Source organism: Lasioglossum baleicum, chromosome 13 (assembly GCF_051020765.1).
Source record: "Lasioglossum baleicum chromosome 13, iyLasBale1, whole genome shotgun sequence".
Taxonomy (NCBI): Eukaryota; Metazoa; Arthropoda; class Insecta; order Hymenoptera; family Halictidae; genus Lasioglossum; species Lasioglossum baleicum.
This window is the reverse complement of record NC_134941.1, coordinates 10,086,977-10,104,663: the sequence shown is the minus strand read 5'-3', so window position 1 is coordinate 10,104,663 and position 17,687 is coordinate 10,086,977. Positions and strand designations below refer to the sequence as shown.

At 41.9% G+C, this 17,687-nt stretch overlaps 2 protein-coding genes across 4 annotated transcripts in view; both read right to left on the bottom strand.

Moving 5' to 3' along the window:
• Positions 1–459: 459 nt before the first annotated feature.
• On the bottom strand, positions 460–12,215 carry Clic (chloride intracellular channel protein 5). Its single transcript, XM_076436905.1, has 4 exons — positions 11,994–12,215; positions 2,642–2,947; positions 2,213–2,539; positions 460–1,772 (listed from the first exon to the last, which is right to left on the bottom strand). The coding sequence occupies exons 1-4, from the start codon at positions 12,060–12,062 to the stop codon at positions 1,692–1,694; spliced, it is 783 nt and encodes a 260-aa protein (XP_076293020.1). The 5' UTR covers positions 12,063–12,215; the 3' UTR covers positions 460–1,691.
• A 620-nt stretch (positions 12,216–12,835) lies between these two features.
• The window catches only part of LOC143215104 (PTB domain-containing engulfment adapter protein 1), a 28,291-nt gene continuing 23,439 nt past the window's right edge, over positions 12,836–17,687 (bottom strand). For 2 of the 3 annotated variants that reach the window (XM_076436903.1, XM_076436902.1), the window contains exons 4-9: positions 15,658–15,840; positions 15,253–15,597; positions 14,797–15,008; positions 14,428–14,642; positions 14,119–14,345; positions 12,836–14,047 (exon numbers count right to left, since the gene is read on the bottom strand). In XM_076436903.1, coding sequence (XP_076293018.1) covers positions 13,973–14,047; positions 14,119–14,345; positions 14,428–14,642; positions 14,797–15,008; positions 15,253–15,597; positions 15,658–15,840 — 1,257 coding nt within the window. In that variant the 3' untranslated portion in view covers positions 12,836–13,972. The remainder of the gene's footprint in view (positions 14,048–14,118; positions 14,346–14,427; positions 14,643–14,796; positions 15,009–15,252; positions 15,598–15,657; positions 15,841–17,687) is intronic. The other variant, XM_076436904.1, reaches the window with a different exon arrangement.

Below are 17,687 nucleotides of genomic sequence, written 5' to 3'. Positions count from 1 at the left end.
CAAGATGGCCGCCCGCACGACAAGTGCTTCCCTATTTATGAATGGAAGACGCGTCGTAATAGTTGCGGTCACAAGGAAGGGGAAACCGCGTGCTATTTTAAAACCCACACGAATGGATAGCGATGTCGTCGGGATAGATATATTCTTTTTCATTACCGGATCCCGTTTATGATTTTCTCGAGATTATGCGAGCTGCGTTTTACGCGAGCGATCAAGATAAATAAGAAATTTGAATTGCTGATTTTCTAATTATTTTTCTGTAATGTATCACTTGCAAGAGTCTTTCGAATGTACTGAAGTACAATGCACGTGTAGAGTCACGTAAAAATATTAATATTAATATTTGTACCGGTATATCATACAGTTAGAATTGTGGATTGTAACAGAGATTTTATAAATAATACGAATGTTCGTTTCGCGGTTGTGAGGAGGCCCTAAATAATAAATGTTGATACCCAATTATTGTAAACACTGGTATATTCATTTCTACGAGTATAAACCAAAGTAATACAATAATAGCAATAATAATCATTTATAATATAATTATCATAATATAATAGCTAATACGAAAATACCGAGTTTGTTAAATCGTTGGACTGTGTTAATAAGAAGCGCTATTTTCCCGGACGATGATTCTTCCACCTCTTTTAAGGCAACATTTACAAAGAGGTCCGCAACGACCAGGCATACTATTCGTAAAATTCATTCCATGCGTGGAGCCATCCACGAAAATTCACATTTCGAAATCAAATCGACGAATTTAACTAAGAACTTTGTATTACAACGTAGAACTTCCAAGAAACGTATGCACTATTTCATTTCGAAACCCAAAGCGCTGCTTTTTTAACATTGCGTCCTATGGAAAATACATCGGACTAGAATATCCCTTACTATCCAGACTATCATTATAATTTTAGACGTTGTTGAAAGAAAATCAATTACATTCTGACGGGAGATAAACGGGGAAAACGGTGGAGGAATATATTAATATATTCAATGGTCAATCACTATTCGAATGCATACGTCTCTCTTGTATTCTTCATTTGATTGCTAACCATCAAAAGATGGGGGGAGGGGGGTCACAGAGAAACTCTTAAAAAAATACACGAAGTCTCGATCTAAAGTACAATGTAAAAGATTAAAATGCCATTCACTAATAATAATGCTACTCAAATCAGATTTACGTACGACTCATCATACGTAGCCATCAAAGGGAAAAGAAACGAAAAAAAAAACAAAGACGAACGAAGAAAAATAAAGGAGAAGGAAAAATCATGTGGTTCTCTGGACACGCGTAACTGGTCGTCTTTGAAGGCCTTAATACATTTCACGTGTGTATGTACTTATACGTTCTTGTCTCTTGCGGTAAAAAAGCTACTTGTAATCTGCATTCAATTTGGACCGTAATACAGCGTCGACGAATCGTTTGTCAAATGTAGCAAAAGTGTTTGTAGAAACGGGCGTCCGTCGCCGACGCGATCGAAAAGTGGAGACGGGGCTCCGAATACTTTTTACTCTCATAAATTAATTAGATCCTTCCTACACGGAGCCGTTCGTCGGAGAACAATCGTAAAAAAACGTTTACTGCGCCGTCGCGTATGCACCGTCCGTGTCCACACTGATGCCGACGATCATCATGCTTGTTCTGAATCAATGTGACGAGATCGTAGGCCCGACGGCACAGGTCCAGCCTAGTCGTCGTTGACCTCGATTGGGATACTGGTTGTGAACGTTGGGGTCTCCAGTTCCTCGTGCTTCTTCATCTTCATACTCTGCAACAGCGATCATTACATTTCTACGTGACTTTACAAACGAGTTGGGCGACTAAAATCTACATGGCTGACCTTCGTCAGCCTTATTCATACCAGGTCGCTTTTTACCCATCTACTACACGGTTTTATAAATACATTCATAAAGTAGGTCTAGTACTCCTTTGAGTCTTCGTTCTTAACGCTAATCCTAAGAGGACTAGTGCAACCTCTAATACACTCCTAAGTCTTACAAGATGCACTTCTTAAAAATGTGGCATAAATACAATTTCTTCGTTTAAAGTGTAAAATAAGGGGAGCCTATAAGGGTCAAGGAACTTTAGATGTCTATGAATTTTGAAGGAATGCAGAGGGCTCAACAGAGCACAATTTTCGCCTGATTCCAGTTTCTGCGAGCTATATATTTGCATAAATATGCAGTTCTTTCGCCGCGTGTCCGTTACCTGCTGCAGCTTGTAATGGTTAATAATGTCTTGGTCAGCCGGGCAGCTTTGCAAGAAGGCGTCCAGCCTGTACATGTGGTGCATATATCGCCACAGATGCACCAGGGTCTCCGGGATCTCGAAATCGGCGAAGTACTTGCCGGCGACCCTGATGTGTTGCAGCCGCGGCATCAGTTCGCAATCGAAACAGCACATCGTGTCCCCGGTGAGGAAACGCGTCCCTTTGCGACCTAAATGCTCGTCGATTTTGCGCAGGTGTGCCATCAGCGACGACGACTTTGGGTCTTTGTCCTTGTCCTTTGCGTTCAGTAGTAACAACTTCAATTTCTGTAATAGCAAATCGAACGGTTAGCTTGAACTATTTCAATTATTAAATGGAACGAAAACTGGGTCAAGGTGTTAATGGCTCAATGAAATGTTTCTACGTACACTGAACAAGTTTTCGACGAGGGTAGCCACTTCTTTGTCCTGCACGAAGAGGTTGTGTCCACCGGGAATGTTCTTCATGATGTGTCGCTCGATCTTCTCGTTCTCCAGAATGGCGTCCCCGTTGTCGATTAAAATCGGCGGCGGGGTCGCTTGGAAATTCGTGCGAAAATCTGGCGGTGGTTTCTGCATGTCCACGGTGGTCACCTTCAGTGAGATCGTCTTCAACTCCGCGAGAAGGTACAGGTCCATGAAGTATTCTTGACAGAAGAGGCAGGCGCCCTTCCTGCGGCCATCGATCGTCGATGCCTGCGAACACGTGGATACAATGTTATTCGTAAACGAATTTGATTCGACAGCTTTATTGAACATTATTAACGACAGGGAAATTGAGTGGGCACATTATTCGAAACTATGGATTCATGGATGCCACGGTTCTTGCACAATCATGCTGGGCACAGACTGTGGTCAACGTTGAAGCGACTCGACTGGACGAGCATGGAACTGTTTTCTCCAGTTGATCGAGCAAATTGAGAGTATCTAGCGTACTCGCTCCGCTCTCATTTTCCCGGTGTCATGGTTTATTTATTCCCTTGGTGACGCACCCCACTTTCTTTCTTTCTCCCTCAAGGCTACGCTCGAAAGTTTCTTCCGACCGTATCCAGTTTGTACTACCGAAAATTGTCCTTTTCCGCCAGTCGCGGTGGCTTCGTTTAAAATGAGCCACTATTCAAGTTTTCATTAATTAAATCACATGACGAGGACGCTTCTGATGATTTAATAGCGGCTCTACGTTCAAAATGGTCCCTCATCCTCACACGAATCACAATCCCAGGAGTCGTGTGTTTCAAAGGCTGTGGAAATTATGATATTCAACGAGGTACTACAGCGACCATTAATTTTATTTTAAGAATCAGCATCCCCTAACGTGCAGGCCTACAGCCTGCGTCTGGCTCCATTAATAGGTACTGAAGAGAATAACTTTACGAGTTGACTGTAAACGTTACTGCAAATGATACACCTGAAGATCATGGCGTTGTAATGATAGTAATAAACCTTGGATCTTGAAGAGAAGGTAGCTAACGCGGTTATCAAGAGATTAGGGAGTTAATTTCCCTTTCTGGACCAGTTGAGCAAGCTTGCAGCAATAACTTCCAATCCAAATTAGCTTTTAATAAACGATCATCTGGAAGAGGACCAAAGCTGCCGAGGAAAAGGTATTTCTGCAGCAGCGAGATGCTTTTTCCTCAAAGTTGGTCCCGGCAGTTGGATCCCGAAGAGGCGATAATCAAGAGCATCGTGCATTAGCGCGAGTAAATTGAATCCCGGCACCGCGCCAGCTTCTCCATCAAGAGCGTCGCCTCTATTTTCACTCGATTTCGACAATCTCACGAGGCGGCATCCAAAACGAAATCTCTCAACGTATCGGGACTTTCTGTGGTGGGAGGGAGAACGCAGAATGAACGCAGAATCGCCGTTCACACGAGCAGGAGTATTTTTTCCCCGGTGACGTAAGCCCGACCTCTGAGTTTTAAGAGCGAGAGCAAGTCATGCACCGCAGAGAGAGCCCGACACACCAGTGCCAAGCTCGCCGAGACTTTTTGGCCAAGGCCAGAACAATTTTGCGCTTGGTCAGTTCCGTGTGCTTTTTGGAAAATGTCCCCGGCACACGACGGACCGTGGAAGATTGATCGTCCGGTGGGGTGTCCCGAGCGACAAATTGCCTAAATTGCCTGGCCGTCGATGCCATAATGTCGATACATATCTATTCGCATTCTCCTATATTTCAAGTTCCTCGCTTATCTTTTATATCAGCAATTTAACTCTGCAAAATCAGATTCTATTTTATCCTAACGATGCGAATGAACAAAAACTCATGGAGAAATGGTCAACAAATTCCGTATCATTCCCGGTGTATAACGAGTTTGGCAAGTATTTCTCGAGAGTCACCTAATGCCGAGGAATCGGAGAGAAGTACTATAATAACATCGACCTTTTATTACAGTTTCGACGAGGCTCGTAAATGAATTTCCCTCGGATTTCGTGAAGTGACCGCCGCAAGTGGGAATTCGAGTTACGGTACATCTCATTGTCAGCAATCATCAGCAATCCGCTTCAACGATCTAACGGAGCTTGAATCGATCTCGGTGACTTCGATCAACGACGGAAACCAGCAAAGGTATCCGTGTCATCAAATATCAGTGGCGAGGAAAGCGTCGACGGTGGATCAAATGTCACGAAGACGCTGGAACGTCTTTCATCTTCGAGCGGGCGCGAGAGACCAACATCTACCCGCGAATTGCGTCCTTTCTCTCTTGCGAAAGTTCGCCAATTCGATTACAATCGACGTTCATGGTCTTTGTCGTGAACTATTAGGCGGCCATAAGTAATACGCTCCGTTTGAATATTCATCCAGCAACAACGCGTTTATTCTCTTTAGACGACGCATTCTTCGACGTCGGTCGCCATTTTGGGGAAGAGACGCGCGGGAAAATATTTCCAAGCCTGCGAAACACTGGAATAAGGTGGTGTGGGGTAAGTCCGCCCTAGTTTTTTCAAAGGTGGACTTTAAACTAATGTATTTTCAGTTTGGTATGTAAAAACTTAACGTTCTTGGTATCAAGCTCTTGCCACAGTTATTACTGATGAATTAAATAGGATTCTAATTTTGCTTGAAAATTATCATTTTGATAGAACATTGTACAATTGTCTCCGAGAGTTAAAACTACTTTAAAATCTTGTTTCAAGTGCTACGGGGCAAGAAAAGAATGATTAACAAGCCTGCTATAAAATGCTTTTTATTGCATTAAATATATTGTTTAGTTTTATAGTTACCCATACAGTACGAAAACTTACCCCACCGTGATAGTACGGACTTGCCCCGTGTAGTAATATTTACGGGGCAAGATCATCTCAGTGTTTTTCTCAATAAATTTAAAAAAATACAATAAAAACGGTTTATTTAATGTAAACCTACATCAATATTTGTTGTACTTACCTAAAATAACAACACAGAATATATTAATAACTTGTAAACTATTGCACGTTCAGGGTAACCTCAAAGTTGTACATGTACCTCGCACGTGACTGTTTGACATCTTATTCTTGGGTAACATCTATGTCGAATAGTTCATACTAACTTATACTACATTAATAAATACAAGCTAGAGAAATTTCGTTCATATTATAATAAAAATAACCAATTAACGGACTTACCCTACTCCACCTTAAGTCTTATTTCATTTGTATGATCGATCGGTGTTATTAATAATGATTAGTTACTTGGCAATTAAATTTGCACTTTGCACTATAATATAGTCCATCGCAGACCGAATAAATTGATATTCAGGGCCACTAATGTCATGACTGCATTCGACGTGTTAAGTATTCGTACACCGGATAATGCAGTGATAAATAAATGAATGTGTTAAATTTTATGAAAGTAAGCAAAATTTTCGACGTTCAATAAATACAATGGCGAGGTTGCACTTCAGACTTCCGGTGTATGTTTTCGCACCGCGAATTTTATACATAAAATGTAAAGGTATCCACGGAATGAAGAGCAGAAACAACTTTGTCTGACTTTCTAGCAGGAGTGTACTCGGAATATCGAATTAAATAAGTTAAAAGTGGTTATCCAGGTGCCCGGTTGTGGATCGAGTTAATTTACGTCTGGAATTACGTTCACTGATAACGGAGAATACTAAATGCACCGAATTGCAATCTATTAACTGATAAATTGAATTAACTGAACGCTGAGCCTGTTAACACTGGCGCTGCTAATTAAACTAATCGAGAAGGTAATCACGGATCTTGATATTACGTGTACAATTTTGTTCCTTTGTTGGATTCATTTCGTCTTAAAGATTCGCTGTTCATAAATAGTATGAAAAGCAGATCGACGAGCAAGTCAGAGGATTTCCAAAGTCCTAGGGCTGGTACATATACAGGAATTATCATTACATGATAAGGTTGCAAACGTGTTTCTGGTTAAGATTATTTGATCCGGTTCTCGAACGTACATTGAATGATACGAATACGGATTTTCGCGTTGCATGTTGGTTAAAATTGCACACCTGTAGGATATGAGATACCGTCATGAGTTGACCGAAGCAAATTCCTGATTTCTTCTGAAATAAGCATTTCTCCGCGCACCGGTGCACCTACACACAGGATTCGCGTTTCAACGTGACCGAGGTACGGTTTCGGAGGAAATGTAAAACCGCTGGACACGAGAAATGAGCTTATTTTTACCAGGGTGCAAGACACTATTCGAATAACTAAACAATTTTTGTTTAACCGTTTGCCTTACGCTTTAATTCCAAGCTTTCAGATTTATAAAAAATACAATATTTTATGGTAATTTTCAGGTAAGCGGCTAATGTGAATTTTTTGTACGATTGTACTATAAAAATTACGATATTACTCTATAATTAATTTGTGAAGACTGTCGATTTCCTCAAGAGAGCGTCCCACAAACTTTATCAAAATTACTTCCGTTCTCGAAGCCTTTAAAAAAATCGGCAGAATCCTAGAAAAAGAGTATATATACCGTAATAATAACGAGCGTCAATAAAATAAGATAGCATAAGCAGGAAATTTGTACATAATTGCAACGTAAAGGTGAGATGCAGCCATGTGTTTATGAAGTTAACCCGTAATTTGCGAAGGAATCAATTACACGGCTCTTCCGTCAGCGATTATTCAAAAATTTGAGTGAACAAATAAACGAGAGGCGATGTAGATCGATATCTCGAGCAAGGGGAAGTGGAAAGAAGTAGCAACGGTGCAAGATACGTCGCCTAATACATTATGCGACCGTACACGGTGAATAAGTAAATATGCGATCAGGCGAACGATTCATCTATCGGTGGAGTATGCTACGGTAATGAATACAGTTTCATAACGTACGTGTCCTCTGATCGTAGAGGATACGTCATGCCATCGTTCCTTCTTTTTATGTGCTCGTTCGCAGATGGTACTGTTCATTAGACATCAATATATTCCAGGATAAACGTCTGGGACACTTGCGGAACCGCGTTGTGTTTGTAGGCCATAAGAGGCTATAAGAGCTTTTGTTCTTGACCTGCTGGCCCAACCCCTCAGTCAACACAGAGGAATATTAAACAGATGAAAAGAAAAATTTCTTGCTTCCTTCAGCAATTTCAACAAGAGAGTAATTGCTGCTCTTAAATTCTTTCCTTAAGTTGCACCCAAATTTTAGTTCATGCTTTGGTTGAACTTGGAACTATTTCTGTATATAACATATAAGGAAATTATACCGTGACCCTACTCGGAGATTCAAGAGCACCGGTCTAACTGAAACCGATGACGCTTGTGTAATGACCTTAGAGAAGATTAAGCCGCAACGTACGATCGATTTTTTGCAACCGCACTCGGTAATGCGATACTTTTCCCGTTCGTGTTTTCGAGTGAGAAACACGACAGGATATTTCCTTTCGAATAGTGCTTGTTAACAGATTGCGGATTCTATGCGTTTATGGAAATCGGTAAGTGGAATACAGAGAATATATTATTAATCTGCATCAAGATAAACATAAAAATATTTCATTATTACTAATGACACTGAGTAATTTTGATGCTTGGTAACAGAAGATTGAACAGGTTTTTTACTCCAAACTAGTCCAAACAAATCGGTCCTGAAGAGGCAAAGATTGTTGCCACGAGTGTTTTGATGGCAACGACCGACGGGGAAGAGCGAATGCAAAATAACCCGAATTGGAAGCGTCAAGATAATCGCGAGGAGGATGTAGAAGGGGGGAAAGAAGTGTGTTTATGCAGCAAAAGGGGGAAAGAAAGCCAGAAGAGCGAGGAAAGCGGAAGGTAAAGGAGTTCATCGTTTAACGGTAGAATCTCGAGGACTTCGGCGAGCTCCCCCGTCGTTTCATCCCGTTTGACACACTTACGGGGACCTCGCATGATCGCCTTCCGAGTGCAAGGTCGGCCAGTTACCATTAAATCTCCTCGTGTAATGAAACTTCACCGGCTATTTTACGCTCCCGCAGGATTCCGCTTCGTACCGCCACTAGCCCTTGTTTTTTATTCCTCCTTTTCCCACTTCCTGCACTTGGCCCTTTGAGGACGAGGATTTTCCAAAATGTTAGAAATATTTTCCTCGTAACGTATATCGCATTCCAATATCAATAAAAGATTGACACGCGTACACTAATTAAAAAAAAATTTATGTGAAAATAATAGATGTGTCGGTCGTCGGTTTAATTAATTCCAGCGACGACACGGATAATTTATGACAATTCGGAGAAAGGTGTCGGGGCCATTAAATCAACGTGTTCGTCGTTACATACAGGGTGTATCAAAAATTTGAAATGTCCTCGACTTATATTTGAAATTACTTTTCAATTACTATTTTTGCCACCGGTAATGTTTGCAGAATTACGTTCCCACTTCCCTGTACCTTGTTAGCGTAAGTCTTGTAGGTAAGGTGTTAGGCTAATCAAATTATCATCGTGAGAATACTGCCCCTGTGAGAATACGACGAATTGAACGACAGCGCCGCGCGTTCCTGTCGGTTATTTATTTATTTATTTAGGCCAGGGAACGATAACAGAGTTTGTCCGTTTCCCATCGTGTGCATAGTGCGCGCGAGATTCATCGGCAATCAAACAGCCGACGCGATAAGATTAGCGTTTGACACTGCTTCACGAGAACGGCTTGAGCTAGATTAGGAGCGACACAGGTGAAGCGAGTCGAGTCGAGTCCGATCGCCGGATTGGCGAAAGTTTAATCGACAAACTCGTAATTGGACAATCGAGGGAAGCCTCTTTCCCTTTAAGGAGTCGTTTCCCAGGAACGCACACGGTGAAAGACCGTTCCGAGAACTTGGATCGAGTTCGCCCTCGATCGAATCGATCGCCACCGGCCTATCACTCTGCACATATTTTTTTCTAATCCCTCGTCCAATCAAATTCTCCTGGATCCCACAATCGATCACCCTCCGTCTTAGATCAGTTTGTCGATATTGTATTTAATAAACGTAAGTATCTTGGAATTTTTCACAGCCTGGAACAATCAACATTCTGGTCTAAAAGACCTGCACTGGTGTTAATAAGAAACCACGTAAATATATCTTTCAGAAAAAGTACGATTTTACTTACTAACTTCCAACCGAATAATATTATAAAATATATTTCATTCCCCAAGTTATTCTGGACATACAAGAAAAATGTTTTGTCTGCCATAATTGGCACAATTTTGATAAGCGTTGAGCAGATAACAGTGTACTGGAAGTTATTCCAGAGTTCGAAGTACATACAGTTGAATATTGATTCTTTCGCCGAAAACGCAAGGTAATAAAAACTGTTTCCCAATAAGCTATTCCCTATCAAAACACACAATGCTCCTCGTTATCTATATTGGGGAAAAATGCGTTTGATATCAACGGTTTCATACGCGTGTCGTTTGCCGAGTCTTGAGCAAATTGTCTTCGACAGATAATCAATTGGTTATCATGAAACCTTATAATTAAAATTGTGTCGATTCTAGGAAACAGGGGATCGTTAAAAATGTGTTAGAAGTGTATAAAATTTGCAGTTCTGATAAACACCGCGCATCATTGGTCGCCATATTGGAAAAGCTACAAGATCCGACGAAAAATTGATCTAACTTCCGCGAGCAACCGCGGTACCATTTAGCGCTATTTGCTTCCTCGTGCCTCGCTAAGCACGCGTGTACGACTCTAATCTGGCTAAATTAATAGTGCGACCGGTGTGAACGCGTCGCGATCGTCATTGACCGACTGTGCTCGTGTTTTCTCGATGAAATTACGCGGGAAAAAGGGACGCGGCTCGCCAAGGCGAGCTATAAACTATGTATGAATCAACCGGTGACAAGCTCTCTGCTCTGCCGAGAAAGGAACGCAGCATTACCATCGAAACATATCACGGGAGATAGCGCACAGTCAAGGGTTTCCGTCTTCCAAGAAGAGAACATCGATGACGTAGTAAACATACGCATTCTCCGACCTAACTTCACCAACGTGGCTCCTTCGGTCTCAACGTTCATTATACGATCTCTTTTGCCATTGAGCGACATTGACCAGTAGAGAATTCAGTATCAATTGCCGGGGCACGAAAAGAATCTGTTTCCCATCGATCTTTGCCAGTTGGGTACTGAGAAGCAAGAAAAGATTACATCATAAATCTTGACATTTCAATATTTACTTCATTCAATACATTATTTACGTCGATTGTATGGAACTTTTGAAGCTGCTAAGCTGACACTAAGAACGTTAACCACTTGTAAAATTCCCGAAAGATAACAACCTGGAATACTACTAGCGGCAAAGAAGGCAACCGGGACGACACCCTACCTGATCATAATTTGATTCGCTGACATTGCCAACACTTCAACCAATTGCAAAATTATGTGTACCTAATTACATTCCCGGCTGTTTATAATCGAAGATTGACGACGAACCATTTTCAATTGTCTAAGATTATTAAAGAAAGAAAAATTTTTTATTTTGCATAACAACCCTCCGAGGTACACCATGCGTACCATTGAGGAATAAGAGTTGAGAACCGCTGGTACACTGAAGAAGCTATACCTATGACCTACGAGGTAGCTTACACTCAATTGCCAAATTTTAACATTGTTCCTAACAAAATAGTACTTACACCATCTGCAGCAACGAATAACAAGGGTTAAGAGCCGCTGGGGATACTGAAGAAGCTATGTATACGGGGTAGCTTATATTCGACTGGCGAGCGGTAACATTGCTCCTAACGAAACCGCAAAACGTCACCGGGAAATAACCATCGAGATGTTCCCGCTGAATGCAGTGATTCCACCGAGTGAAACGGAGACACCCGGTACGTGGGAGATCGCCGAATCCGGCGTGGATGTTATCGTAATGTGTATGCGGACTTCTTTGGGGGAAAAACGATTCAGTGGTTACAATTAGTCATCGACGAATACGAATATTAACGGACGCTGTACGCCGACCATGTTCCGAAGTCCACCCGGTCGGGAGAATTGTATCGGGCGATCGATCGGCGGATAGATCTGATCGACGGTGACCGAAATGGAAAAAGGAGAATGACGATGGGCCTGAGTTTGTCTCGCGAGTTCCGAGGGAAGGAAGACAGCGGGACAGGCGACCAGGGTCTCTTTGTCACCGCCGGGGTTCTTCCGCGGTTTCGGCGCGGCGCTCGTGATCACCGAAACGAAGGAGAAGCCGAGAGAGGAGGAAGAGAGTACAGGAAGAAACCAGTCCAGTTCCACGCCCATATCGTGCACGGAACGATAGCCTTTTTTCCCCTATCTCTTTCTCCTTCCTTGTCTCTTCGGTTCTCCGCACGCGTGCCAGGCTCACCTTGATGATCAGCTCGATCTCAGGCACGTCGCCGTTGCTGGTGCCGTTCTCGTGGCTGTCGTCCGCCATCCTCAGGTCCCGTTGTCTTCTATCGAACTGCCGAAAGACACTCTTCTGCCAGTTCTCCGCAGCAACTCGCGATCGAGCGGAACACAGTTTTTTCTTCCTCCAAAGCTGAACTACGACAGAACGCGATGGAAGCTCGCGGAATACTGACGCAGCCCTCGCCGCGCCACGTTTACGACAATGGCGCCCACCTGTGGACAAATGTGCAACCTGCGCGCGCCGACCGCCGTCGGTACATCAGAGAATACCGTAGAGCCCGGGAACATTCGAATTTGACACGGGATCTTCGCGATTTTCAATTGTCAACGGATTGCCATTTTTGTGGATTCGTGGCATTCCAGACGCGTCTATTTTAATTGAGGCACCATAAAATATTTAATAAGGCAGATTTTTGTTCTATTCGAGTCTTTTTGCTTTGTGCAAAGGAAATTTTCATATTTGTGATGTAACGGACTATTCAATGTTTTAAATATAATTCCTCCTGTCCAGTTTTCTCTAGACTAGTCCGCAAATAGAAATTTTCATAAACGCCCACGATCTAGTGGCTCTAACGTAATGTTTATTCTTGGATAATGCACTTGTGGATGCAAATGTAGTCACCTTACAAAGTGAAATATAGAAATTAATATATTACATTTTCGTTCCCAATGAAAATGCAAACACTATTCGTTTCAGGATCATAAACATTTCTCTTGGCCTTCTCGTCTACTATGGGTCATGGGTGCATCGTGCACCTTATGGGATTGCATGTAGGACATGGCGCGAAAGAAAACAGATTTCTTGGTTACATTATTCACGCATTATATTCTTAACGATAATGCTTAAACAATAGAGCAACAATAATAAAACAGCATTTCATATGTACACAATTAATAACCTTCCTTTTACTGTATCAAACGCATCGGCTTGCACGACCTCCAAACAATGCATGATCTCAACGCACATAAACGTCTGCAAAATCGGGACACTAAAAAGTCTTGAACGACATTCATGCCAATCCGTCTTTTTCATACGTTTCCGTGGAAAGTAACGATCGAAGGAAAAAGTAGGGAATGATTCCGATGGGAGTATTGCAGATGTTACTCATACAGACACATCTATTAGTAGAATAATGATTATCACTATTTTTAGTTAGTTTCTCGATTCTGTTTTCTTCTACGAGTTCGCATCGCGAGAAATGCACAGACGTAGTGGGGCTTAAGTTAGATTATATCTGCATAAAAATATATTATTAATTTCTCTTCAACCTTATGGTAATAGGGACGACTATTGTATTGCTTTCAAGTATTCCCCCATGAAGAAAATATGTATCTGCGATTGAAATGGATCATGTCGGAAAGTAGCGATTCCCATAACTCTTGGAAATGGACTACACTCATTGAATATAACATCATCTATTAATAAGACTTCCAAAAAGTATTTTGTTCCTCCACTTGTGAATATAATGATTCAATAAAAGGCACGGAGATTTCTAAAGAGTATTTGAGGTTCTAATTACCCACGATTCAATAACCTCGTCAATCGAACCGCAATCAATTTTTGTCGCTTCCTCACAGTGCACTCAAAACAATTAAATTTCTCCCAAGAAAAAACAAACAGTATTAATAGAGGAATCATGTGCGAGTATCAATACCATTTGTTTTCTCAAGTTCCTCTAACGATGCAATATCTCTGCACTGTTCGGTTTTGAGGCTTACACTACTATCAATATTTAGTAGGCGTGTGATAAATATCATACATCACGATAAATATAAGATTAGAATAATTATAATAGTAATTGACTAATTTTGGCTTTGTATAAATGTAGTTCCTAATTTGCCTATACGTTTCCTGGACTTTTATGCTCTCTAACGAACATATAATGCATTATTGGCCTTTTCCTTGTCTCTCCCTTTTCAAGGGGCATTTCTCATTCAGTTCCGTAGGGGGTCCAAGCTTTCCAACGAGAAGTCATCCGTGTCGATGGAAAGGCCTCTACTAAAACCATCCTGAAATTTCAATCGTTAATCATTTTCCTGCATCGATCATCAAACAAAAATCAATTGATCAAATAGCGCACCTTCATTTCAAGTAGTTTCTTATCTAAAAGGCCAATAGCGTTTTCCAACTCCTGCTGGCTCGGATTGGAAATCGTCGTGGGTGCTCCAAACTCGCCCATCTCAAACGGATCATTAAAATCATTTTTAGTATTCATTGGTGGCGGTGGGTTAAAGGGAATGCTGCCAAACAAATCCTCCTTCACTCCATTTTGGCGTCTGGAGTCCTTTGCCTTCGGTGGTGGAGCCACTAAACCAAAAAGAAAGAAACACAAAAATTTTAATCTTGACAACTCACACATATCGCAGAAGTAATTCGGTAATTAACTTACACAATGGAGGCGGACTTATAGTGCCATTACTTTGAGAAAAGAAATTGTTACTCGGAGATATTTGTCCATTCAGAAGAGGATTATGGTTCGTTTGATGATTGGTTGTGCCATTCGACGCGGTTTCATATGCTCTTGGATTAAAATCTTCCTCGAACTCGTCCATGAGCAGTCCTTCCAGTTTGGTGCCGACCGATGGCGTGGGAGTTGGCTCACTTCTGCTTGCACATACCAAAGTTTCGCATAAATATCCAACAAATATTTCAAAAACCAATAATAAGATAATAATAAAAACCGATAAGTGTGATTCAATTAATTAAACCTGATCAAAGAATGAACTCATCACAGTAGCAATCAACGTGTTCTACGTACCCCAAGAAGTTGTCATCGAAGGTCTTCTCAAAACTTCTCGGAGGAACCGGCGGTGGTTGGGACCCGTTCGACGTATTTCCATTGGTATCGTTGCTCGTGTTCAAAGAAGACTTGCTGCTTGTTCCGTTTACCTGCGTTGTCTCGCCCGATGCCCCAGGAACGTGTAGGATATCCGGTAGGTTGTGCTGGGACAAGTATGCCGACACATCCGCCTAGGAAAAGGATAATGAGACTATTATTCGCTATTACACTTCTCCACGGGGAGCGGCTTTAACCCCTGGGCCACTACTCGTCAATTTTCCTTAATATACTTTTTGGGGACGCGTTGATCTCTCTTCAAATCTATCGTGAACAACTATACAATTACACTGAGTAAATCAGCTGATTCAGGCCTTTAGGGTATAACAAACTTAAGCTATGCAACTTGTATTTACTGTAGTTGTTTTTAGAACTAACCGAGCCTTTAATAGCGGCTATGTCCTGCAATCGCTGACGATACACATTATTCTCATGCTCCAGCCGCTTGATCTTCTGCTGTAGAACCATGCATCGCCTCTGCGTCTCCAAATCCTTCCCCGAGGTCTCCAAAAACCGCCTGTACGCCAAATCAAACGCCTGACCAATCGTCAGCGTTATCTCCTCGGCCAGTTTGTCACTGACAAAAACGAAACAAGTGTGCCTTTCCGCGTCCTCTTCCTTCGCGATGAAGCTGAAGAATTTCTTCTCGCCTTTGTCGTCGGCGCAGTAGGATATTCGGTGCAGCGGGTACTGGTGCATAATCCGCTGGAAAGAAACAATCGACTGAACATCAAGTCTGGTTGAGTATCTTAATATTCCATTGATTGTAGAATGCAGTATTACTTTCGGTGACGTTTTCGTCTTCGGCTCCTGAATAGCGACTCCATCGATACTGATGGTCAACTCGACTTTCGGAGTCTTGGTTCCTTCACTCTTCCTCAGCTGCTGATTGAACTTCAGCTTGCAGATTGCTTCCTTTACCACTTCGATGCCTTTGGGTTGGTCTACCTCTGTGCTGCCCAGGTACTGAAACATTTAATCGAGTAATTAGAAAACAATTTCGTTTAGATTAAACTTAATGTACTTTTCTATGCATCTATAAAGTATAATTTAATCTACTTCCTCAAAAATTGTTTTAGTTTTTTTTTTATTCAAAGGATTGATCCTGTTGTAGTATCGGCAACTGAACGACATTATACATCACACGCAAAAGATTATGAATCGAGGGTAAGCATATGCGGATGCATTATGCATTCTTTCTTTCTTTTGTGTATTCTCCGGTTGCCGGTGATTATCATAAACCATTGCCCCCTAATGAGCAGCCAAGATGATACGACAACAAGATCAATGGTCAAGGCAGCGTCTAACGTTGATTGAACGCCACGCGTACGTGCAATTATGTACTACTTCGTGGCATCGATCGATTTAGCTGATCTATTTTTGCTTTAACGATCTCAGAGTCTGCAGAATGATCTTCTACATATGATCAATTGGAAGTCGACATTGTAACACTGATCTGAGGGATAAAACTTGCCACTTTAATTTTCTTCTTTCAAAGACCAATCGTTTAACTCTGATACACAAATTGTGCAACTTGTAAGTTACACGTTTGATATAAGATATGACACAGTCGGACAGACTCGATGGCATTGAACTCCGAAAACAGGAAGCTCGCAAGGAGTCGTTTATGCTAATTAATCGCCAGAAAAGCAACAACACGGGGACGTGGCCGATTCGTCTCGGTCGGACGAATAGTGAAATTCACCTCGGTCGCGAAATTTCAAGGTGCAACGAACTTTTGCGCGTTCCAGCGTCGTCCGGCGCGCAAGTTCGTGTATTTGTATTCCAAAAGAGGCGCACACACGCGTGCCAAACCGACTTCTACAGAGAAATGAAAGGCAGGGAACACCGTGAGGGGATTATGCAACTTTTTTTCAAGCGACAGGGCCCAATGCAGTGACGATGGACGTGATCCGGCTGAGGAAGCGTTGCCTAAAATACAATTCCGTATTAGATTCCTACCGACAACCATTATTTTCGTTTATTTCACACCAAAACTGATTACGTGTGACAACACGATACGTCTGGAGCTAATTAAAAAATGAAGCGAAGTGCGATAGAACACACCTCTCGCAAATCCACATCGTCGAGGACTCGAGGGACCATAACGTTATCTTTGTCGACCGAGATAAAACTCGACTTCTATTTGTGCACAGTAAATCTCTTGCCCACTTTGTCTGTTTGAGTAGTAGTAAATTATCTTGCTATCTAGAAAAGCTGCAAAGAATGAAAAGTAACTCGCGATAATCGTTTTCGCGAGCGTGTGACGTTTTCGCAGATAAAAAATGGCGGACGACCTTCGCCTTTCCTCAGAGGTCAACGTCTGGAGGAATATGGGCTGCGATTGGAAATCGTTTGTTTGTCTTTCGCGGTCGATCAATTTTGCAACCGCGGTCTCGAAGAGCGTTGCTAAATTCGCATGTCGCTTCTGGCTTAGCGTGCACTTTATGGGGAATGCGTTCGTATCTCTCTGAAGAGTCCGGAGGTTATTAATAAGCCGGCGTTTATTTATTACAAAACGCCCAGGAATTATGCAACGCGGTAAGTAGACCGTACAGTTACTATGGCGGCGAGATTTGCTGTATATGGATCAATTTGGAGAAATCGCAAATTGCCAGGGAGATAAAAATGTTGGAAAATTATTAGCAATTTGGAAAATGGAAAAATGAGAATTTTATCGAGAAGATTTAATAAAGAATTGGATAGTAGTTTTTGAGAGATTTTGAGAATATGGTGGAACTGCAGCTTTGTTATTTTCTTGGCAACAAATGTTTTGAAACTGAGCTGGAATTAAGACGAAAGAATCCCTCCAG

Coding starts and splice junctions, on each gene's coding strand:
- Clic (XM_076436905.1), bottom strand. CDS start 12,062: ATGGCGGACGACAGCCACGAGAACGGCACCAGCAACGGCGACGTGCCT. Junction 2,948..11,993: donor AGATCGAGCTGATCATCAAG/GTGAGCCTGGCA, acceptor ACGTGTTCGCAG/GCATCGACGATCGATGGCCG. Junction 2,540..2,641: donor TCGTCGAAAACTTGTTCAGT/GTACGTAGAAAC, acceptor TTGCTATTACAG/AAATTGAAGTTGTTACTACT.